Source organism: Papio anubis, chromosome 2, assembly GCF_008728515.1.
Source record: "Papio anubis isolate 15944 chromosome 2, Panubis1.0, whole genome shotgun sequence".
NCBI lineage: Eukaryota > Metazoa > Chordata > Mammalia > Primates > Cercopithecidae > Papio > Papio anubis.
Window position 1 is genome coordinate 137,582,636 of NC_044977.1, and position 26,242 is coordinate 137,608,877.

The following is a 26,242-nucleotide window of genomic DNA, read 5'->3' on the forward strand; positions in this document are numbered from 1 at the left end:
TATAGGATGAGGGAAAAAGTGAAATATTCTAGAAAAATAAAATGAAGAAGTAATGAACATAAAGAAATTGAGCCTATGGAAACAAAGATTCAGATTAGAATCCTGGCTCTGCTGAAAGACCTTGAAAAAGATATTTCATCTCTCTTTTCCTCAGCATCTTCATCTGTGAAATGGAAATAATCCTGGCCTCCAGAACTGTGAGACAATAAATTCTGACTGTTTTAAGCCACTCGCTTTGTTTGTGGCACTTTGATGCAGCAGCTGTAGGAAACTAACACAGCAAGGAAACTAATAAAGGAAGGAAAATTTTGCTTTTAGCTTCAGGTGAAATTGGTAGAGAAGACCTAAGCCATATAGAAGGGACTATATCTTACAAAATAAACCTTTTAGGAGTTTGAACCTAGTTAGGTCTTGGATTCAGTTTTGTATTTCAAAACTAGGGACAACAGTACTTAGACCATAAGGTTATACATGAAGGTATAGTCTGTAATTAGTCTTTATTATAATAAGTTATTATTAGGCACATATTGGATATTATAATGTTATTTGTTAATCTATAAGTATAACTTGACAATAAATTACTTTTATAATACAATATTACTATTCTTGCTGTGCCAGTCTGATAGATTTACACAGCTTCACTACTCCAAAGGCAAAGCTAGTTTAGTTTACTACGATGCTAGTATAGTGGTTGTCAACTAGCAGGGATTTGCCCCATGGGGACATTAGGCAAAAACGTCCAGAGACATTTTTGATTGTCGCAACTAGGGTGCAAGGGGGCTGCTACTAGCAAACAGTGGATAGAGACGAGGAATGCTGCTAAAACATCCTACATTGCACAGGACAGCCCTCTACAACAAAGAAACATCAGGCCCCAAAATGTCAATCGTGCCGAGGTTGAGAAGTCTGCTCTTGCCGTTCCCAGATAACTTCCAGTCAAAGCTTCAAATACCAAAGTGTTCATGTTCTCATCCCTCATCCAGAGTAGTCGATCATGTATCCTTTTGAAATTTGGTAGAACCAGGCTATTAGCAGAGTGACTCACTAGCAGCCAGTGCTAATGAAAACTTTAAACTTACTTTTAAAGACCAAGGCATGTGTCCACAGCCCCAGCTACTCAGGAGGCTGAGGTGGAAGGACTGCTTGAGTCCAGGAGTGTGAGGCTGCAGTGCACTATGATCTTGCCTGTGAATAGCCACTGAACTGTAGCCTGGACAACATACCAACGTCCTGTCTCTAAAAATAAAAATAAAAATAAAAATAAACTATCTTTTCTAAAAAACTGAAAATTCCTGTTAACGAAGACAATGTCATGGCCACTCATCAAGCCAGCTTTACAAGCACTAGCAGTGATACATGCACTGTGAAGCTGAGGGGGCCACACACCTCAGCAATCTATGGAATGTGCTCAGCATAAAACTTCTGCCAGTCTGGACTGGAGGAGGACGAGTAACTGTCCTCCCGAGCAGCCTTTCCCAGTAGCTGAAAAACCTCCCTGAAGAGGAAAACCACTGGAAGCCCAGCGGCTAAGTTCCTTGACTGAAACCTGGAATTAGAATTAGGCAGTGGGTGGATAGATCAGTCCTCAAGCGCTGGCACAGGTGATTTTCCTTATCTGTAACTTGTGGCCGAGCCTAAATTGTTGCCTTGTTCAGGGTTGTTGTATCTCCTTTACTGTTGCCTCTGGCATGCAAAGCATTTGCAGTCACCTCCTTGAAGCTATCATGTAAATACGGTCAGGCATACTGTACATTTTTAACCAAGTCTGTGAATCAAGCTTCTGTGGTCTGCATGTCACCTCACCATATATTCAGGTCATAAACAATTAGGTCTCCAATATTATTACCTAAGAACACCCTAGAAATACAATGAACTAATTGGTAAGGCAAGAAAATTCTAGTTTTGGTAAAGGTCAAGTTAGGTACTCAGGTTGTCCTCTCCATTGGAGCTGTATATCTTGCTCTTAAAAAAAAAAAAAAAAGAAAAGAAAAGAAAAAGGCCGGGTGAGGTGGCTCACGTCTCTAATCCCAGCACTTTGGGAGGCCAAAGCGGGCGGATCACCTGAGGTCAGGAGTTCTAGACCAGCCTGACCAACATGGAGAAACCCCATCTCTACTAAAAATACAAAATTAGCCAGGCGTAGTCACATGCCTGTAAACCCAGCTACTCAGGAGGCTGAGACAGGAGAATCACTTGAACCTGGGAGACGGAGGTTACAGTGAGCCAGAGATCACGCCGTTGCATCCCAGCCTGAGCAACAACAGTGAAACTCTGTCTCCAAAAAAAAAAAAAAAAAAAAAAATTCTCAAAGACTCCCAGTGGCATTGCTCTATGTTTTACTAATAATGCAAGTTCAAATTTACCTGAGAAAATAAATGTGGAATAGCTAGGAGAGCAGTGTTAAATACAATGGCAAAACCATCTGTGAAGGGCAAAGTATGCTGCTAAGTAGAAGAGCATCTACCATAATTCTGACTTTCAATAGTCTATATTTACCGAGTAGTTCTGTGCAAATTCAAGAACAAAAGTTGCACTGTACTGGTTTAAATACCTTTAATATTTTCATTAAGTCACCAAAGTCATCATAATCGAAATTACATTTATATTTAAACTTGGCTTGGTACTGTCAGTGTACATTTTATCATTTAAATCAAAAGTTTAGTTAAAGCTCTAGGTCCACTGAGACAGAACAAATATTTCAACAGCTGGAAGATGTTAAAAGTCAAGAGTTCTGGCATTTGAAGAGACATATATAATTACTTTCCTCTACAAACAAAACATCCTGGAGAAAGCCAAGGAAAAATGCTATCTCATAGGAAACCAACAAAACACAGAAACATAAAAATTGTAATTCTTCTCCCATCTTTATAAAATTTACAGCTGGGCGCGGTGGCTCATGCCTGTAATCAAAACACTTTGGGAGGCTGAGGCAGGCAGATCACGAGGTCAGGACATCGAGACCATCCTGGCTGACATGGTGAAACCCCATCCGCACTAAAAATACAAAAAAATTAGCTGGGCATGGTGGCGGGCGCCTGTAGTCCCAGCTACTCCAGGAGGCTGAGGCAGGAGAATGGCTTGAACTTGGGAGGCGGAGCTTGCAGTGAGCGGAGATCATGCCACTGCACTCCAGCCCAGGCGACACAGCAAGACTCCGTCTCAAAAAAAAAGAAAAAAACAATTACTTAGCTACTAGAAGTATTTAGACTACTCCAGGTAAGAGAAATAATTTCTCCTTGGAGATATGGAAACAGTATTTTCCTAAGTATGAAAAATAATTATCAGAATTTTAATGTATGTATCATTGTCATATTATGGTTTTTCAGGGAAGAACATACTAACATCTCATTTCAGCTGGACAGCCACTCAACTGAAATAATTCATAATATGGTCTGGAGCAAAAAGAAAAACTCAATCTGTTTTAATTTAGTTTGAATTTTCAAGCTACAAAGTCAGCAGCTCAGAACTAGCATTTAATTATTTCTGATACATCTGGACATTTATTTTGTATTTTCATAGGAATCTGTTTCTATAATTCTCTTCACCTTGCCTAAATTGCACTCCAGGACCACCCCTGCTCCCACCACGTGACATCAATTCAGCCCACCATCGTTTCCCTCATATGTGGAAATCACAGCCTACAGATTTATGTTTTCACTCTAAGTTCATATTCTAGAAAAGACGGAATATTTACGTAGGACTTTACATGTATTCAGTGCATTTAATAAAGTATGTTCCCTAGAGAAAGGCAGAGCTGACGGGGGGTGTGTGTGTAGAACAGGAACAGTCTGACAGAAGAAAGACTGGAAAGAAAAGGTTTCTACAATATTCTTCATGGACATCTCACTAGAGCTGGACACAAACACACAACTAGAAGCCCGGAGTAAGAAGAACAAACACTCTGCCAATCAAATGATTTACTTTATTCCCTTCAGAAGGGAGTATGGCTAACACCTTCCCAGTCACAGGGGAATATTTTAGAATAAGAATCATGAAAAGCAGTGCATTTTAAATTAAGTTAAAAGGAGCACTAGAGTTGCTCCCCAGCCTGTTCTCAACTGGACCAACTTTTCTGTTTTACACAAAAATTTTATGGTAGAAGGAGTCTGAAAAACACTGAATGAGAATAAAAACAGTGCTACCTTCTCAGGGATATCATAAGAATTATGTGATGTAAATGTGTAAAATGCTTAGAACAGTGGCTCAGTAGAGGTTGGCAAGAATTGTGATGCAGATAATGATTCAAGTCTGAACTATATAAGCAATTCAAAGAAAGTGAAGCACAGATGCAATTATGATTCAGTATGTAGAAACTATACTTTCAACATCTCTAGCTTTTAAAGAATGATCACCCTAACAGGCATCTGAATTACAGAACTTTAAAACTGGAGTGTCTAGTCAGCAACACCAGATAAAGACTTACCTCTTCTTCTTGGTGATAATGAGCACGTCATTAAAGAGAAAGAAGTAGACTTGCTGTTTGGATGTCCTTCTTGAGAAAAGCACAGTGTCTTCTACATAGGCTGTCAATTCACCTCTTTTTACCAACCACCGGGAAGAGGAGACTAAAGGAAAAGGCTACAAAAGGAGAAAAACTCAGTGACCAAAACCAAATTGAAATCCTTTTAAGATTACTGAAAGGAAAATCTAAAACGTGCATTCAAACAAATGATACTTATCATAGTATGCATCACTGTTTCATAGGCATATAAGACTGAACTATAAATATAGAAGTACAGAAAATTCAAGAAAAAATGAAAAAGAACAATATATCTTCTACTATAAAAAACTACTAACTTCCCAATATGAAACTAAAACTCAATGAGAAAATGTTACTGGATCAATAAAAAAATCATGACCCTTCTATTAACTCTCAACTGAAAAAGAAAGTAAGGAGTTACTTAAAATTGAAAAGCCTAGGAATAAAATCTATCAGAATCAACTGGTTATTTTAAATATCTCAAATCAGAATCTAAACATACAGAAAAACACAACTGTAGGTAATGAGACAAATATAAAAGTCTACATTTACTTTATGAACTAAAAAGGTTTCTTTCAAGAGAAAAACCTACATGCTTTTTTGTCTACAAATTATCTATTTAGCCATATTCTTGAGAACACCTATTCTTAAGATCATGGTAGCTTTCTTCATGGAAGTCTGTCCCTGAAAGCATCATACTACTTTCTGACTGTGAAAATGAGGTTCTTCCAAAATAATCCATCATAATCATTATATCATAGAAAAGGCTGTATCCAAAAAATTAGCATACTGCTTTTTTATTTTCTTTATTGTCTTGTACAAGCCAACTGGAAAACTCTCAAAACTACAGAACAATCCTTACCCTTGAAAGCTTTTTTTTTTTTTTAAAGTTACCAGAAATGTTTACTGCCAAAAATCTGATTTAAAAGACTACATCCATAAAACAAGCAAAAGTTCTTGGACACAAAATATAATGCAGAAATGTGGTGCAATCAAACATCACCCTTTTCAGGAAATAATAATTATAAATAGCTAAAGGAAATTGAGGATATTAGAGAGGAAATGAGAAGTCTAAGAAAGGATTTCAAATTTATTTTAAACTTTATAAAGAGCTTTTATAAGAAGATTGCTTATCATTTATATACTATTTTCCTGAAGGTCCAAAAAATGAAGATAAAAGATCATGGCTAACCCCAAACTTTTCAAAACTGGCTGCTAAGGGAATTCATGAAGTTCCCAACCCCCAAAATCTCGAAAACAGACAATTACCCTACAGAGACAGCTGAGACCTTAAAGGTCAACAGATTGCTTAGATAACTCCGGCAGACTAGGCAGCACATACAAGAGGTCACCTTGTGTCAGGGTAGGTCCGGCTGAAGGGCCGTAATTACAGGAAACACAGGACTATCTTGCTATTGCGTGTAACCCTACAAGATGAACCAAGGACAGTATTATGGTTAAGTTTCAGTGTACATGCTGCCCTGTGACTGTTCTGATTTAGGGGGTGGAGAAACAGAGATTTTTCAATTATTTTATTGTTTTTAAAACAGATTAGTTTTTATGGAGTCCTCATACTCCACTAGGGGCAAAACTGAATTTCTATCTATAAACACCTAAAATTGACAATAGTTTTCAATACATCTATATTTCTTTTGAAAACAAAAATCCAATATTATATATAGTTTATGTTTCAAATTTATTGTTAGAAGACTGAACTCATTCAGATAGGTTTAATTAAAGAAGAGACATTAAAATGATCAAAATAAAGGAAATCAGAACAGCCCAAAGTGAGCATGAGTCAATTCCCCTAGTACGGAAGTGCTGAGACTAGAATCAAAGTGTGAACCAGAAACTAGAAAAGAAATTCATGAACAAAGATATATCCTAAACAGTACTGATGCAATGCCTACAGAGCACAGACTTTTCATTCTTTTTTTCTATTACCTAGCATCCTAGAAAACGAGCCTTGGCATAAAATGTAACTAATTTTATGGGGCAGCAAGAAAAGAAAGAGCTGCTGAACAGCAAATTTTTTTTTTATGTTGAGATAAAATTTACATAACATGAAATTGACATATTGACCATTTCACCACTTCAGAGGGTATAGAATACAGTGGTTTCTAGTATGTTCACAGTGTTGTTCAATAATCACCATTATTCCAGAACATTTTCATTACCTCAAAAGGAAACCCCATATTCACTGAGCAGTCATCCCCCACTCTTCTTCCCCCAAGCATCTGGCAACCACTAATCTACTTTCTAACTCTATGGATTTGTCTATACTTGACGTGTCATATAAATGGAATTATACAACATGTGATCTTTGAATTTGGTTTCTCTCACCTAGCATAATATTTCCAAGGTTCATCCACATAGTAAATATCAGAACTTTATTCCTTTCTGTGCCTAAATATTTTACTATATACCTATATCACATTTTGTTTATCAATTCTTCCACTGATTTGAGCTATTTCCACTTTATTGGCTATTATGAATAATGCTGCCATGAAGATTCGTGTATATGCTTTTGAACATCTCTTTTCAGTTCTCTTGGGTATATACCTAGGAGTGGAACTGCTGGGTCATATAGTAGTAACTCTTATGTTTAGATTTTTGGGAAATCACCAAACTGTCCGCTATTACGCAAAGATTTTTCTTGTATTTCCACTGGGAGGCCATCAGCAAGGCCCCCAAATGGCAACTAGCAAAGCCTTCTGTCAACTAACATCCTACCACTCCACTCAACCACACTGAATGTATGTCTCCTAATGCAGCCTGAGAACCCTCAACTTCTCCATGTGCTTATTCATAAGGTCAAACCCATCACAAGACAAAAAAAAAAAAAATTCTTCCCAACTCTGTAGAAGCAACTTTTAAAGAAAGCTGTTCTCTAGTGGAGAAAAAACACTGGATTTGAGACACAAACTAAGCTCTGGTTTTTGATCTTGGTTGAGCGACCAGCTTTTTCTCTACAACCATCATTTTCTTTCCTCCCATCTCAGAGGATAAGCTCTCCTGTCTTCAACACCCTGCTTTCAGCAATAAGGCCTTATTCCCTTGATTTATTCCCCTCTCATTAGTATTCTCTCCCTCCTGGCTCCCTTTCTGCAAACTATCCTGAAAGTCTTCAGGATCACTAAAATGGTCCCTTGACTTTGTGTATCCTCTAGTTATCATCACTGCCCTATCCTCTTGATAGTCAAGCTTCTGGAATGAAAAGTCTAACCTGCTTCAAATGCTTCACATCTCATTCACTCTTCAATGCATCCACATCTATTTAAATATTCTGATAAAACATCTCAATAATGTTTTCTGCTTGTTTACTACAAATCAGGTCTGTTTCAATCCTTTATATCTCTTAAAGAATTTAATTTTCAAAATCATTCCATGAGGAAAAGTACTATTATCAGCTTTATTTTAGGGTTCAGAAAACCAAGACATGAAAAGGTAAGTGATGCCCAAGGTTATACAGCTAATATACTACAGCAACTCAGGCAGGCCAGCTCTGGAGCCTGTGCTCTAACTTTATACTAGCTTCCAAAGTGCCAATCCAGCGATGCTTTCTACCTCCTCTCATATTACTGCAGTTTAGCACTTGACAGTCTTCCAGGAAATCACAAGCAAAATTAAAAATGAAAAACATGTGTGAAATGAAAATGAAACACACACACACACACACACACGCCCTACAAAATTTACTTTCCTCCAAATTAGAAAAATATCCATATTATTATACAGTCATTGTTAAGAATGTGGACTCCAGAGTCAAAGATTTGAATCTAGACTTTATAACGTCTTCGTGTATAACCTTGAGCAAAGTATTTAATCTCTCTAGCTTCAGGTTCTTCATCTATAAAATGAAGTTAATAATAGGGTACTTTACAGGGTTCATGTGAGAATTAAATCAGATAAACATGAAAATGGCACTACTTAGTAAATGTGCAACCAATATTCTCATCGTAGTAGCACCTATAGCCATACCATAAAACAAATATGGCCAAAATAGAACTCATTACCTTCCCCTGAAACTTGTTCCTCCTCCTGAATTTCCTATCTGAGTGAGGGGGTGGCTCTCCACCCAGTCAACCCGACAAGACCCACTCCCTGACCACCGCCCCTCACAGGTAATGACCAATAACTAGTTTCGTCTGCATCTGTCCAAAAATTTCATCTGCAAAAGCAAATTGTATTTTTTTATATCTAAACCTTACTTTTTTCATTTAATAATGTATAAGAAAGATTTCCATATAGGTATCTAAAATTCTCCTTTATTCTTTTGAGTGGTATCACATTATTTGGGTATACTATAATTTATTTAATCAGTCCTCTTTGATAGATATTTAGACGTTTTTCCTCATCTTTCACTATTACAAACAACGCTCAGTGTGTGTATAATTTTATACATTGATGAGTACATCTGTAGAATAAATTCTTAGAAGTAAAATTGCTGAGTTGTAGTCACTTGCATTTGTAATTTTGATAGTTATTGCCAAATTGCACACCATTGGAGTGGAACAATCTTTCCCACCGGCAACATATAAAAATGTCTTTCTCTCCAATTCCATCAATAAAATGTGTTATCAAACTTTTGAATTATTTATAAATCTAAAAGATGAGGTTCATTATCTTTATTTGCTAGTCTTCAAATAGCAATTTGCTTCTGAGTGAAATAAAGCATCTTCAAAACTTTAATCATCATTTGGGTTTCCTTTTCTGGTAGCAGTTTTCTAATTTGCAACTTTCTAGTGGTATTTTTTTTTCTTTGTTTTACACAACAGGAATTTATGTCTCACAGTTTTGGAAGACAGCCTAAGATGAAAGTGTCAGCAAGGCCAGGCTCTCAGAAAGTGCTAGAGAATAACCTGTTCCAGGTCTCTCCCCCAGCTTCTGGTAGTTTGCTGGCAATCTTTGGTGCTCCTTGGCTTGTAGACTAGTGGGTCTTCTCTTATCACTTTGATTTTATACATTGGGGATATTTACCCTTTGTCTATATGTGAGTTGCAACTATTTTTGTCTCCAGTTTGCTATTTGCCTTTTCACTTTTTTCATGGTCTTTTTCCCCCTATAGAGAAAATTTTTAAAAAGTTATATAGATAAGTTGGACTTTTTTCTTTTAATGACTTCTGGATTTGGAGTAAGTTGGAAAAGCCTTTCCCCACTGCTGAAGTTGTCTTTACTAAACACACATCTGATTGTGTCACTTCCCTAATGAGAGCTTTTTAGTGGCTCCCAAATGACCTCACTCAGCTCCTCCTCTTGGTGCACAGGGATGTCCATATGAGTGTTTGCCTGCTACCGCAGCTCCACCCTGCTCCTCTTGCACCTCAAGTCTACCCACAGTTCCTGAATTGCTTACAATTCCTGGGCCACAGCAGTGGAAACTGTGCATTTGTTTCTGCTCTGAGACCCTTCCTAACTCACCTTTCAAGGTTCAGGTCAAACACACCTCTGGCATGAAGCCTTGCCAGACTGCTCCAAGCCCCACAGCCTGTCTCTTGCTCTTAGAGCTGTCCATCTCCTTTCCATTTCCAGTACTTTCCATAGTCTTCTAGCTACTGTGATAGCTGTAGACTTTGCTGACTCCTTTGATTTTCAGCAGTCTTCTACTAGACTATGAGGGGAGGGATGACCATGTTTTTGTTTATCTACTGCCTTCCACATGGAAGATGCTCAGTAAATCTGTTGTATTCTTACAATACTTGCCATTGTACTTGGATAAATCATTTAACCTCACTGAACCTCTATTTTATCATCATTAAAATAAATTAAATAGGAACGCCCACTGTTATTCATATAGTGTTATAAGGTCCTAAGATTTTACGAGTATTTCCAATTAGTACTAATTAGTAATTCTAAGTGTTCTAAATTAGGTGCTCCACTGTAAATCTATACTTTAGGCTTGCAAATATTTTAATCATTGAATGAAAAAGAAGACAACCAACCGAAATTCATGAACTCAATTGATGTTAATCACTTATTTTTAATGATCCTTGGGGTTAGTATTTTTCAATTACAAATTAATTTTGGGTTCTGGACCAAGGTTTTTTTTTTTTTTTTTTGAGAGTCTTGCTCTGTTGCCCAGGCTGGAGTGCAGTGGTGAGATACTGACACATTGCAACCTCTGCCTCCAGGGTTCAAGCGATTCTCCTGCCTCAGCTTCCCAAATAGCTGGGATTACAAGTGTCCGCCACTACATCCGGCTAATTTTTGTATTTTTAGTAGAGACAGGGTTTCATCATGTTGGTCAGGCTGGTCTCAAACTCCTGACCCCAGGTGATCCCTACCTCGGCTCCCAAAGTGCTGGGATTACAGGCATGAGCCACCTTGCCTGGCCTGGACAGAGTTTCTTAATGTAATCTTATACCAACTGCGTTTCAGTGAAGAAGGGAAAAGAAAAATGGTTAGGGATTTTTTTCATCTTTCAAAAGGAGGAAATTAAAAAACAAAAAACAAACTTGTCAGATATATTTTCCAAAATATTTAGAAACAAATTAGAGAGGACGAGATATTGAGAACTAGGAGAAAGATGGGTTTTTTAATTGCTGTAAATTTCTGTACAAGAATATTAAAACTATTTAAAGTGTGCATGCATACATGTGTGTGCGTGTGTGTCTGGTTTTTGGCAAATACCCATCTTCTTCCCTTTTACAGTTTGTGTTTCTGCATCTAAACCATTACCGTCAGAATGTTACAGTAGAACACTTTACACTGACCTGCAAGTCAGGACGTCTGGACCTTAGTCCTGATTTTATCACCACTAGCCAAGTGACTCTGCAGACAATTATTCTCTGGGTTTCTTTTCCTCATTCTTAAAACAAAAGGGTGTAGCTGTACTATATCAGTGATCCTCAATTTTAGTATATATGCTGCCAAAGCAAGCATGCAATAATCCTCAAACTACATGACATGGCAGAGAATCTGCTCTTCACAGAATACCATGAAATGCTGATCACTATAATTTGACTGCACGAAATAGAAACACTTTTACTAGGGCAAAACATGACCAGTCACTTAAAATGGTTTAATGACATTTACAAGTTATAAAACTAAATAGAGTCACAATTGTGAGCACTCACTTCCCATTAAAAACTCAGCCGGTGAGCCAACAAAAGAGTGGCCATGACCTAGATTTGCCATTAACTGTCGTTTTCTTCCTCTTTGTTCATCTTGTCATCTGCTCCAGAGCAGTATCAGACAAGGAATAACAAGGAGCACATATTCAAAAAAATTATGGGAGAAAAACAATCTTGAAAAAAATTACCTATTAACGATCTGTTTTGCAAACAAGAAAAGGAGTGTCCTTATTTAATTTAGGAGAACACTGGTCCAGGGCATGGAATATTACTGTTTTTCAGAACATTTTGAGAATAATGAAGGAATCTCCTTTGAATTCTAAAATTCTATTATTTTAACTACACTATTCTATTATTTTGTTTATTCCCCTAAGCTTGGTGTCTTCCTGGAAAAAAACAAAAAAGTCTTCTTAGATAATGCCTGGCTTCAGGGCCTGGAGAAAGGTCACTCTGGTACAAGCAAAACCAAATTGCCTGAAGCATCTGCTACTCCTTCTTATCAATTTATGACCCTTCTTTGAAAAGCAAATTCCCATCTACTTTGTTGCCCTCAACTGTCTCTCTCTATTTAGAGAAAACTTAGGCAAGAACAGTAATGAACAAGGTACGAGAATACCTTAATTTTAAATTCCAGCTGGGAGTTAATTGTGTACATCATCTCAGTCCTTTCCATCTTCCGGGCGCCCTCATTGCACAGTCGAACCAACTGGGAACACAGAAGAGTAATGAGGGTTAAAGGTCAAGGAGAGAAACCTCACTTTCAAATCAGAACTCTCACAGGAAATAATTAACACTTGGGAAGCCCTAGAGACTTATTTCTGGCAGAGAACTCACAGTTTTTCACAGTTAAGACATTCACATCCAGTTAGAAGTAGTGTGATTAGGATGTGAAGACAGAAGGGAAAAAAAGGTCGCCCTATCTCGGGGAAAGCTGCACTCCTTGCCCCTCTTCCAAATCAGAGCAGCTGAAGGGAGATGGCCATCCTCAAAGGCAAAATCTAAGCAGAGTGCTATGTAAAGCATGTGGCCAGTAAACAGAGTGCTGAAGAGGGAAGTCTTACAGGGGAGCCTGACAGTCAAGGATTCTTCAAAAATAGCCAAGCTAAGGCCATCAGTTACATTTCAGTTTCACTGGAAGCACTAAATTATCTATAAAGCAAAATTATCTACAAAGGACTTTCACAGTTGTTTCATGAGTACCTAATCTTCATTCACTGGTCTAAATCAAAAAGAATTTTGCATCTCAAATTTCTCATTAACTGGAAAACCTGAAAAAAAAAAAAATGCCCATGTAAGAGTCATTGGCCATAAAAACAAACGTGATTGTTAAAAGGAGTGGAAATTTTAATTGGATTTATTTTTAATATTTCTGCTTTGTTAGGTAATGCCCACTATAAAAATACAGTTACAAAAATATAAACATGCCCACTATAGAAATAAATAAATGATTATTATAATATAGAAGAAAATAAAATAGGCCATAAAAGGTCCTGACCTACTCCCACTGAACAGATGTAGTTGGAAACAGACTGGGCCACATACTTTCTCTTTTTTTCCTATGTTTATATGAACATATAAACACACACATATATGTATAGAAATTTTTCTTTCATTTTTAGAAATGATTATTCTATGCTGTGTGTCTTTTTTTTCCACTTATCAGTTATTACAGAATAAATGTTTGTGCCTCCCCCAAATTCATGCTGAAATCCTAACCTTCAATGTGATAATATTAGGAGGCAGAGCCTTTGGAGGTAATTAGGTCACAAGAGTGGAGTCCTCATGAATGGCATTAGTGCCCTTATAAGAAGAGACAGAACAGCTTTCTTCTTCTCTCCGCTATCTCCCCACCATGTGAGGATACAGGGAGAATGTAGCCATCTGCAAACCAGGAAACCAGCCTTTGGCAAGCACTGGATCTGCCTATACCTTGATCTTGGACTGCCCAGCCTCCAGAACTGTGAGCAATAAATACCTGTTCCTTAAACCACCCAGTTTATGATACTCTGTTATAGCAGCTTGAATTAAGACAAAAATATTTCCTCTGCTAAAATATCATTCATTGAAAAAAAAAAAGTTTATTTAGTACCTACTATGTTTCAGGTACTAGTGTTATAATACTCACAATCCCTAACCTTACGGAAGGGCAGACAAAAGGCAAAAAAAAAAAAAAAAAAAAGAAAAAAAAATCATAGACTGAGCTCATAATGTAAAAACACAGAGGAGTAGGGGAGTGGCAAGTGGGGAGGGATCCAAGGGACCCTCTCCTGAGAGGTAATTTAAGCTGCAAGCTGAAGGACAAGTAGTTACTACTAAATGATAAGATGGTTCACGGAGAGGGGACACCATGAGCAAAGGATGAGATGAGAAAGTGTGTGACTGTTTGAGTGAGTCAAAGAAGATCCTGGCATGAAGGAAGGTGGCATGGGATGAAGCCAAAACAGGCCAAGGTCAGATCATGCAAGGTCTTAAGCTGTCTGGATTGTATTCTAGGTGCAAAAAAAAGTCACTAGCAGGTTTTCAGTGGGGGAAATGATATGATCCAATTTATGTTATAATAATTACATGGACTTTCCACAATATATTTATTCTATTTCCTATTGATGGGCACTTAAACAATTTCTAATTGCTCACTTGGTATTTAGTTTTGGAGGACAAGCCTGTCTTCAATGACAGCATATCTTTAGCTATGGCCTGTGAGTTCACTGATGCAGGGATTGATAGCTATATCAGATCAAAGCTGAGAGCCAAAATATCTAGGTGTGAGACAGGGGCAACCTGAAAATGCAATACCCTGAAAGGAACAGGGCATATCAGAGTGAAACGCAAGCACCGTATCAGGCTCCTGCTGCTTGGCACATTTTTGTGACTTCTCTTGGGGACTGTGTTCATAGCTCCCAAATCTATGTTTCCCAGACTTTGTCTACATCCTAGGCTCTGGATCCAACTATTTACATGACATCTCTTCTTAAATGTCCCAGAGCCATTTCAAATTCAGCACGACCAAACCTAAGCATCTCCTTCATCACGCTCTTGCCCCTGGCTCCACATTGTCTATCTTCATGACTCACCTCAGCATCATCCACTTTCCCCCAAAATTTGGCCACGACCACTCAGACCCCTCCCTCTGCTTTGCCCTCCACATATAATCCAAGTCTCCTTAATGATGCTGTCCTGCTGTCCACTTCTCTCTACCTGCCCTGGCCACTGAACTCAGGCTCAGACCACTTGCTGCCTGGATTACTGGTCTCTCAATTATTTTCCTCACTTCTGCCCTACCCTTATGCATCCTCCAAAAATAAGATGTCAGTTTTTCTAAGTTCAGATCTGATCATGAAACAACTCCACTAGAAATCCTTAAAAGGTTTCCTGAAGCTTTCAGAATAAAGTCTTAGCAAGACCCTTCATGATCCGGTGCCTACTTCCTTGATCCCTAACCTCTCACTGCTCCCATGTGGGGCCTCACCCTACCAAATGTTGGATGCATATGCTGTGTCCTGCCTTCCCTCTTTTGCATGTGTGTTTCCCTGTCTGAACATCCTTCACCACACTCCATCCGACTGACTCCTTCTTATCTGGATTTATATCCCCCTACTTGTCTTTCAGTGCTCAACGTGGGCATTACCTCTCCAAAAAGACCGGAGAGCGGAGAGTATAAAATTTCCGTAATTGTAAGCCCAGAGCCCAACACAGCATCTAACTCCCAATGGGATATTCTGCAAATGTTTCTGCATAAACAAACCACCTTCAGAGCCAGTTTATAAGTCATTTTTTAAAAAAGAAATAATTTCTTTATAGTTATCCTCCCTTTTATGTGGAGATGGGGTCTCATTACATTGCCCAGGCTGGTTTTGAACTCCTGACATCAAGTGATCACCCCACCTTGGCATCCCAAACTGCTAGGATTACATACATGGGCCAGCACACCAGGCCAATAGTTATCCCTTCATAAAATGAAAGGAAAAAGTGGCATTATTAAGTTTGGGTTATCTTATTTCTTAAACTTCCAAATTCTGAGCCCACTGGCAAAAGTTGGAGTCATGCCACCACTAGGGAAATCCTAAAGAAACGAAAGGTGCTTCAGAAGTCAGACCAAAACCAAGATCCTAAAATGTCTTCAGCAAAGGTGTCATCAATGGAGTTTATTTTAATCAATATTTTGAAGGGACAAGCATTAATTTGGATATATGTGTTCTGCTGTTTTTATTGAAAGCAGCCTCAGTATATTACTGGACCTTCCTTCAATTTATGCCCAGGCTTTATTAAATTTGGTTCACTACAATTTTTGTCCCAGGCCTAATAAATATATATTAGGCTTGGAACAGAAGCATATATATATGTATATGTATATACATACACACACACACATATATACACACACACACTCTCTCTCTCAATGTTACTAGTAAAGAAAAAAATTAAAATACAAATAAAGTCTTTTTGATCTGTCAAATTCACAAAGATTAATAGAATATCTGATCCTGGCAGTATGCAGTGAGAGAGACACTTTGAAATACTACTGGTAGATGTGGACAGGAACTTTTCTGGAAGGCACTTTGGCATTATATACAAAAGCCTTTAAAACATTCTTGTATTTTTCTTCCCATAAACCCATTTCTGAAAATTTATCTTTAGAAATGGTTAGATGTGCACAATCATTTACGTAAGACAACGTTCAATGGAGCACAACTTAGAATGCCAAATGAAACAGGTACCATATATACCATGGATCCCCCACCCCAGGGCCATGGATTGGTTACAAGAACCCAGCGCACAGCAGGAGGTGAGCAGTGGGCAAGTGAGCATTACTGCCTGAGCTCTGCCTCCTCCTCCTGTCAGATCAGTCAAAGCATTAGATCCTCATAGGAATGTGAACCTTATTGTAAACTGCGCATGTGAAGGATCTAGGTTGTGCGCTCCTTATGAGAATCTAATGCCTGATGATCTGAGGTGAAATGGTTTCATCCCGAAACCACCTACCACCTACCCCCCACACCCCACCCATGTCTGTGGAAAAATCGTCTTCCATGAAACCAGTCTGGGGTGCCAAAAAGGTTGGGGGACCTCTTTTAAGTGTTCCTTTATAGCCATACACTAATATTGGAATAAATTGAAAGCCAACCAGAAGGATACAAAATAGAATGACAACAGTCATCTTTAAGTGATAAAATTACTGCTACATTTTCCTTTCTGTCTCCTAAGTTTTCCAAATACTCTGCAATATACATTTATTATTGTATTCAATTTTCCTTTTTTTTTTGGAGACAGGGTCTTGCTCTGTCACCCAGCTTGTAGTGCAGTGGTGTGATCATGGTCACATGGTCTATCATGGCATGATCAACATCCTGGGCTCAAGCAATCCTCCCACCTCAGCCTCCCAAGTAGCTGGAACGATAGCTGTGTGCCAGGCTAATTTTTTGATTTACTATAGAAAAGAGGTCTCACTATGTTGCCCAGGCTGGTCTCGAACTCCTGGGCTCAAGCAATACACCTACCTCAGTCTTCCAAAATGCTGGGATTATAGGTGTGAGCCACTGCACTTGGCCACTTTATCCACTGTTAAAATATACCAATGTCAACTTAAATACATTCCTACGGAGCTGTACTTAGCCTTAGTACTTCCTCCCCTCCAAACTCTTCTCCCTTTACCATAGCTAACAATGGTTGAAAGTGTGATGTGGATGATTCTGGGACTACTTCTGCATATCAATAAAATATATACATATATATAAAAACACACTTTATTATCTGGGTGTCATTAAACTATGTTGTTCTGCAACTTAATTTTCTGCACTGAACAACACAGTTTAGACACGTTTGTATGTTTTTATATAAATATATATTTATATATTGGCCCAAAGCCAACTAAGATAATGGAATAGAAGGCTCCACCGATCATCCTCCCCGCTACCCTCTTCAAGGACACCAATTTAACAACTATCTACACAGAAAAAACACCTTCACAAGAACCAAAAATTAGGTGAGCTCTCAATACCTGGTTTTATCTTCATATTGCTGAAAGAAGCACTAAAGAGATAGAAAAAACAGTTTTGAACCCCCGATGCCACCCCTCACCGCCCCCATCTCCTACAGCAGCAGCATGTTGCAGAGAGCATCTCTGGGCATTGCGGGAGAGAGAACACAGCAACTGAGACGCACTAAACTCAGTGCTGCCCTGTTAGAGCAGAAAGAAAAATCCGACCAAACTCAGCTGATGCCCATCTACACAGATGGAGCACTTAAATGAGCCCTACTCAGAAGGGAATCACCTATCCCAGCAGTTTGAACTTGAGCTTGGACCTCGCCACCAAGGCCTACAGCACTCTGTCTCTCTCAGAGAACTTGAAAGGCAGTTTAGGCCATAAGGACTGTGACACTTAGACAAGTCCTAGTGCTGAACTAGGCCCAGAGACAATGGAATGGGGCTCATATGACATACTGAGACACCAGTTGTGGCAGCCAAGTGAGTGCTGAAATCACCCCTCCCCTAACCCCAGGCTACACAGCTGGAGCTCCAAAAGAAACCCCTTCCTTCTGCTTAAGAAGAGGAGAGGGAAAAATGGGCAGGGCTTTGTCTTACATCTTAAATACCAGCTCAGCCACAACAGGACAGGGTAATGTTCAGAGTTGTTAGGCCCCCGTTCCAGGCCCTACCTCCCAGACAACATTTCTTTGGTTTTTTTTGTTTTGTTTTGTTGTTTTTATTTGTGGGCGGGGGGCAGGGGGCAGGGACAGAGTCTTGCTCTGTCGCCCAGGCTAGAGTGCAATGGTGCAATCTTGGCTCACTGCAACCTCCACCTCCCGGGTTCAAGTAATTCTCCTTCCTCAGTGTCCCAAGTAGCTGAGATTACAGTTGCCCGCCACCACGCCCAGCTAATTTTTTGTATTTTCAGTAGAGACAGGGTTTCGCCATATTGGCCAGGCTGGTCTCAAACTCCTGACCTCAGGTGATCCACCTGCCTTGGCCTCCCAAAGTGCTGGGATTAAAGGCGTGAGCCACTGTGCCCGGCCCCAGACAACATTTCTACACACACCCTGGGCCAGAAGGGAACCTGCTGCCTTGAAGAAAAGAATCCAGTCCTGGCAGTATTCATCACCGGCTAACTGAAGAGCCCTTGGGCCCTGAATAAACAGCATGGATACCCAGGTACTATGTTGAGGGCCTTGAGTCAGCCTCTGAGACTTCCTGGATTCAGGTACCAGCACGGCCACAGGAAGGCAGAGCACCAAGCAGGCTCTTGGGGTCCCCTACTCCAGGACTTGACTTTTGGATGCCATTTCTGGACCTGCCCTGGGTCAGAGGGGAGCCCACTGCCCTGAAGGGTGAGTCCCAGGCCAGGCAGCATTCACCACAAGCTGACTTAAGAACCCTCGGACCTTAAGGGAACATCAACAGTAGTCTGGCAGTACTCCTTGTGGCCTGGGGTGGTGGTGGCTAAAAAGTGAGGTTCCCCTGTCTTTGGAAAAGGAAGATATGCATCTTGTGGTTTGAGTGGCAGCTCAGCCTCAGACAGAACACCAGCTAGACTTCTAAGGTTTTTGTCTCTAGTCCTTGACTCACAAACAGTACCCCTAGACCCACTTGGGACCTGGGGGACCTCCCTGGCCTGAAGGGAACGACACAGGCCTGGCTGGCGTTGCCATCACCTGACTGTAGAGCCTAAGGGCCTTGAGTAAACAGACAGTAGCTAGGGAGTGGTTAGAGCAGACCTTGAGCAAGATCCAGCACTGTGCTGGCTTCAGGTCTGACCCGGCACAATCAGAGTGAGGGTGGCCACAGGGGTGCTTGTGTCACTCCACCCCCATCTTTAGGTTACTCTGAACAAAGAGAGAGGCTATGTATCTGGGAGAAAGTAAGGGAAGAGAACAAGAGTCTCTACCTGGTAATCCAGAGAATTCTTCCAGATCTTAGACCATCAAGGTGGTACCTATATGAATCTGCTTGGGGTGCCCCTAATGCAGATACAGCTTAGATCACAACACCCAAGTTCTTTCACATGTCTGGAAAGCCTTCCCAAGAAGGATGGGTAAAAATAAGCCCAGACAGTGAAGACAACAATAAAAATCTAACTCTTCCATGCCCAGATACCAAAGAACATCTCACTAGCATCAACACCATCCAGGAAAACATGATTTCACCAAATGAACTAAATAAGGCACCAGGGACCAATCCTGGAGAAACACACATATGTGACTTTTCAGGCAAAGAGTTCAAAATAGCTGTGTTGATGAAACTCAAGAAATTCAAGATAATACAGAGAAGGAATTCAGAATTATATCAGCTAAATTTAACAAAGAGACTGAAATAATTGAAAGAAATCAAGCAGAAATTCTGGAGCCAAAAAATGCAATTGGCGGCCAGGCGTGGTGGCTCACGCCTGTAATCCCAGCATTTTGGGAGGCCGAGGTGGGCGGATCACTTGAGGCCAGGAGTTTGAGACCAGCCTGGCCAGCATGGTGAAACCCTGTCTCTACTAAAAATACAAAAAATTAGCCGGGCATGGTGGTGTGTGCCTGTAATCCCAGCTACTTGGGAGACTGAGGCATGAGAATCGCTTGAACCCAGTAGGTGGAAGTTCCAGCAAACCAAGATTGCACCAATGCACTCCAGTCTGGGTGATGGAGTGAGACTCCATCTCGAAAAACAAAAAACAAAAAACAAAAAAAGGCAATTGGCATACTGAATACTGCACCAGAGCCCTTTAATAGCAGAAATGATCAAGCAGAAGAAAAAAACAGTGAGCTTGAAGCTTGAAGACAGGCTATTTGAAAATACACAGTCAGAGGAGATAACAGAAAAAAGAATATAAAATGATTAAGCATGGCTACAGGATCTAGAAAACAGCCTCAAAAGGACAAATCTAAGAGTTATTGGGCTTAAAGAAGATGTAGAGAAAGACAGGGTAGAAATTTTATTCAAAAGGATATAACACGGAACTTCCCAAACCTAGAGAAAGATATCAATATCCAAGTACAAGAAGGTTACAGAACACCAAGCAAATTTAACCCAAAAAGGACTACCTCAAGGCATTTAATAATTAAATACCCAAAGCTCACAGATAAAAAAAGGATCCTAACAGCAGCAAGAGGCTGAGGATGGTGGTTCACACCTGTAATCCCAGCACTTTGAGGGACCAAGGCAAGAGCATCACTTGAGCCCAGGAGTTTTTGTTTGTTTCCAACTTTTATTTTAGCTTCAGGGGTACATATGCCCAATATGCAGGTTTGTTACATAGGTAAACATGTGACGTGGTGGTTTGCTGCACAGTTCATCCCATCACCCAAGTATTGCCCAGAATCCACTATTCTCCCTAATTCTCTCCCTCCTCCCACCCACTATCCTCCACTAGGCCCCAGTGTATGTTGTTCCCCCCTTGTGTCCATGTATTCTTTTTTTTTTTTTTTAAATTAATTTATTATCATCATACTTTAAGTTGTAGGGTACATGTGCATAACGTGCAGGTTTGTTACATATGTATACTTGTGCCATGTTGGTGTGCTGCACCCATCAACTCGTCATTTATATCAGGTATAACTCCCAATGCAATCCCTCCCCCCTCCCACCTCCCCCCTCCCCATGATAGGCCCCGGTGTGTGATGTTCCCCTTCCTGAGTCCAAGTGATCTCATTGTTCAGTTCCCACCTATGAGTGAGAACATGCGGTGTTTGGTTTTCAGTTCTTGTGATAGTTTGCTAAGAATGATGATTTCCAGCTGCATCCATGTCCCTACAAAGGACACAAACTCATCCTTTTTTATGGCTGCATAGTATTCCATGGTGTATATGTGCCACATTTTCTTAATCCAATCTGTCACTGATGGACATTTGGGTTGATTCCAAGTCTTTGCTATTTTGAATAGTGCCGCAATAAACATACGTGTGCATGTGTCTTTATAGCAGCAGGATTTATAATCCTTTGGGTATATACCCAGTAATGGGATGGCTGGGTCATATGGTACATCTAGTTCTAGATCCTTGAGGAATTGCCATATTGTTTTCCATAATGGTTGAACTAGTTTACAATCCCACCAACAGTGTAAAAGCGTTCCTATTTCTCCACATCCTCTCCAGCACCTGTTGTTTCCTGACTTTTTAATGATTGCCATTCTAACTGGTGTGAGATGGTATCTCATTGTGGTTTTGATTTGCATTTCTCTGATGGCCAGTGATGATGAGCATTTTTTCATGTGTCTGTTGGCTGTAAGAATGTCTTCTTTTGAGAAATGTTTGTTCATATCCTTTGCTCATTTTTTGATGGGGTTGTTTGTTTTTTTCTTGTAAATTTGTTTGAGTTCTTTGTACGTTCTGGATATTAGCCCTTTGTCAGATGAGTAGATTGCAAAAATTTTCTCCCATTCTGTAGGTTGCCTGTTCACTCTGATGGTAGTTTCTTTTGCTGTGCAGAAGCTCTTTAGTTTAATGAGATCCCATTTGTCAATTTTGGCTTTTGCTGCCGTTGCTTTTGGTGTTTTAGACATGAAGTCTTTGCCCATGCCTAGGTCCTGAATGGTACTACCTAGGTTTTCCTCTAGGATTTTTATGGTATTAGGTCTAACATTTAAGTCTCTAATCCATCTTGAATTAATTTTCGTATAAGGAGTAAGGAAAGGATCCAGTTTCAGCTTTCTACTTATGGCTAGCCAATTTTCCCAGCACCATTTATTAAATAGGGAATCCTTTCCCCATTTCTTGTTTCTCTCAGGTTTGTCAAAGATCAGATGGCTGTAGATGTGTGGTATTATTTCTGAGGACTCTGTTCTGTTCCATTGGTCTATATCTCTGTTTTGGTACCAGTACCATGCTGTTTTGGTTACTGTAGCCTTGTAGTATAGTTTGAAGTCAGGTAGCGTGATGCCTCCAGCTTTGTTCTTTTGACTTAGGATTGTCTTGGAGATGCGGGCTCTTTTTTGGTTCCATATGAACTTTAAAGCAGTTTTTTCCAATTCTGTGAAGAAACTCATTGGTAGCTTGATGGGGATGGCATTGAATCTATAAATTACCTTGGGCAGTATGGCCATTTTCACGATATTGATTCTTCCTATCCATGAGCATGGTATGTTCTTCCATTTGTTTGTGTCCTCTTTTATTTCACTGAGCAGTGGTTTGTAGTTCTCCTTGAAGAGGTCCTTTACATCCCTTGTAAGTTGGATTCCTAGAGATTTTATTCTCTTTGAAGCAATTGTGAATGGAAGTTAATTCCTGATTTGGCTCTCTGTTTGTCTGTTACTGGTGTATAAGAATGCTTGTGATTTTTGCACATTAATTTTGTATCCTGAGACTTTGCTGAAGTTGCTTATCAGCTTAAGGAGATTTTAGGCTGAGACAATGGGGTTTTCTAAATATACAATCATGTCATCTGCAAACAGGGACAATTTGACTTCTTCTTTTCCTAACTGAATACCCCTGATTTCTTTCTCTTGCCTGATTGCCCTAGCCAGAACTTCCAACACTATGTTGAATAGGAGTGGTGAGAGAGGGCATCCCTGTCTTGTGCCAGTTTTCAAAGGGAATTTTTCCAGTTTTTGCCCATTCAGTATGATATTGGCTGTGGGTTTGTCATAAATAGCTCTTATTATTTTGAGGTACGTTCCATCAATACCGAATTTATTGAGCGTTTTTAGCATGAAGGGCTGTTGAATTTTGTCAAAAGCCTTTTCTGCATCTATTGAGATAACCATGTGGTTCTTGTCTTTGGTTCTGTTTATATGCTGGATTATGTTTATTGATTTGCGAATGTTGAACCAGCCTTGCATCCCAGGGATGAAGCCCACTTGATCATGGTGGATAAGCTTTTTGATGTGTTGCTGAATCCGGTTTGCCAGTATTTTATTGAGGATTTTTGCATCGATGTTCATCAGGGATATTGGTCTAAAATTCTCTTTTTTTGTTGTGTCTCTGCCAGGCTTTGGTATCAGGATGATGTTGGCCTCATAAAATGAGTTAGGGAGGATTCCCTCTTTTTCTATTGATTGGAATAGTTTCAGAAGGAATGGTACCAACTCCTCCTTATACCTCTGGTAGAATTCAGCTGTGAATCCATCTGGTCCTGGACTTTTTTTGGTTGGTAGGCTATTAATTATTGCCTCAATTTCAGAGCCTGCTATTGGTCTATTCAGGGATTCAACTTCTTCCTGGTTTAGTCTTGGAAGAGTGTAAGTGTCCAGGAAATTATCCATTTCTTCTAGATTTTCCAGTTTATTTGCGTAGAGGTGTTTATAGTATTCTCTGATGGTAGTTTGTATTTCTGTGGGGTCAGTGGTGATATCCCCTTTATCATTTTTAAATGCATCGATTTGATTCTTCTCTCTTTTCTTCTTTATTAGTCTTGCTAGTGGTCTGTCAATTTTGTTGATCTTTTCAAAAAACCAACTCCTGGATTCATTGATTTTTTTGGAGGGTTTTTTGTGTCTCTATCTCCTTCAGTTCTGCTCTCATCTTAGTTATTTCTTGCCTTCGGCTAGCTTTCGAATGTGTTTGCTCTTGCTTCTCTAGTTCTTTTAATTGCGATGTTAGAGTGTCAATTTTAGATCTTTCCTGCTTTCTCTTGTGGGCATTTAGTGCTATAAATTTCCCTCTACACACTGCTTTAAATGTGTCCCAGAGATTCTGGTATGTTGTATCTTTGTTCTCATTGGTTTCAAAGAACATCTTTATTTCTGCCTTCATTTCGTGATGTACCCAATAGTCATTCAGGAGCAGGTTGTTCAGTTTCCATGTAGTTGAGCGGTTTTGATTGAGTTTCTTAGTCCTGAGTTCTAGTTTGATTGCACTGTGGTCTGAGAGACAGTTTGTTATAATTTCTGTTCTTGTACATTTGCTGAGGAGTGATTTACTTCCAATTACATGGTCAATTTTGAAGTACGATGTGGTGCTGAGAAGAATGTATATTCTGTTGATTTGGGGTGGAGAGTTCTATAGATGTCTATTAGGTCTGCTTGCTGCAGAGATGAGTTCAATTCCTGGATATCCTTGTTAACTTTCTGTCTCGTTGATCTGTCTAATGTTGACAGTGGAGTGTTGAAGTCTCCCATTATTATTGTATGGGAGTCTAAGTCTCTTTGTAAGTCTCTAAGGACTTGCTTTATGAATCTGGGTGCTCCTGTATTGGGTGCATATATATTTAGGATAGTTATCTCTTCCTGTTGAATTGATCCTTTTACCATTATGTAATGGCCTTCTTTGTCTCTTTTGATCTTTGATGGTTGAAAGTCTGTTTTATCAGAGACTAGTATTGCAACCCCTGCTTTCTTTTGTTCTCCATTTGTTGGGTAAATCTTCCTCCATCCCTTTATTTTGAGCCTATGTATGTCTCTGCGTGTGAGATGGGTCTCCTGAATACAGCAGACTGATGGGTCTTGACTCTTTATCCAGTTTGCCAGTCTGTGTCTTTTAATTGAAGCATTTAGTCCATTTACATTTAAGGTTAAGATTGTTATGTGTGAACTTGATCCTGCCATTATGATATTAACTGGTTATTTTGCTCAGTAGTTGATGCAGTTTCTTCCTAGCCTCGATGGTCTTTACATTTTGGCATGTTTTTGCAATGGCTGGTACCGGTTGTTCCTTTCCGTGTTTAGTGCTTCCTTCAGGGTCTCTTGTAAGGCAGGCCTGGTGGTGACAAAAGCTCTAAGCATTTGCTTATCTGTAAAGGATTGTATTTCTCCTTCACTTATGAAACTTAGTTTGGCTGGATATGAAATTCTGGGTTGAAAATTCTTTTCTTTAAGAATGTTGAATATTGGCCCCCACTCTCTTCTGGCTTGGAGAGTTTCTGCCGAGAGATCTGCTGTTAGTCTGATGGGCTTCCCTTTGTGGGTAACCCGACCTTTCTCCCTGGCTGCCCTTAAGATTTTTTCCTTCATTTCAACTTTGGTGATTCTGGCAATTATGTGTCTTGGAGTTGCTCTTCTCGAGGAGTATCTCTGTGGCGTTCTCTGTATTTCCTGGATTTGAATGTTGACCTGCCCTACTAGGTTGGGGAAGTTCTCCTGGATGATATCCTGAAAAGTGTTTTCCAACTTGGTTCCATTTTCCCCCTCACTTTCAGGCACCCCAATCAGACGGAGATTTGGTCTTTTTACATAATCCCATACTTCTTGCAGGCTTTGTTCATTTCTTTTTCTTCTTTTTCCTTTTGGTTTCTCTTCTCGCTTCATTTCATTCATTTGATCCTCAATCGCTGATACTCTTTCTTCCAGTTGATCGAGTCGGTTACTGAAGCTTGTGCATTTGTCACGTATTTCTCGTGTCATGGTTTTCATCTCTTTCATTTCGTTTATGACCTTCTCTGCATTAATTACTCTAGCCATCAATTCTTCCACTTTTTTTTCAAGATTTTTAGTTTCTTTGCGCTGGGTACGTAATTCCTCCTTTAGCTCTGAGAAATTTGATGGACTGAAGCCTTCTTCTCTCATCTCGTCAAAGTCATTCTCCGTCCAGCTTTGATCCGTTGCTGGCGATGAGCTGCGCTCCTTTGCCGGGGGAGATGCACTCTTACTTTTTGAATTTCCAGCTTTTCTGCCCTGCTTTTTCCCCATCTTTGTGGTTTTATCTGCCTCTGGTCTTTGATGATGGTGATGTACTGATGGGATTTTGGTGTAGGTATCCTTCCTGTTTGTTAGTTTTCCTTCTAACAGTCAGGACCCTCAGCTGTAGGTCTGCTGGAGATTGCTTGAGGTCCACTCCAGAC

General features: G+C 39.7%; 1 protein-coding gene across 1 annotated transcript in view; it reads right to left on the minus strand.

Moving 5' to 3' along the window:
• The window catches only part of ARHGEF26 (Rho guanine nucleotide exchange factor 26), a 141,193-nt gene that overhangs the window by 25,065 nt on the left and 89,886 nt on the right, over positions 1-26,242 (minus strand). The window contains exons 10-11 of the mRNA XM_021934735.2: positions 12,170-12,259; positions 4,424-4,578 (exon numbers count right to left, since the gene is read on the minus strand). Coding sequence (XP_021790427.2) covers positions 4,424-4,578; positions 12,170-12,259 — 245 coding nt within the window. The remainder of the gene's footprint in view (positions 1-4,423; positions 4,579-12,169; positions 12,260-26,242) is intronic.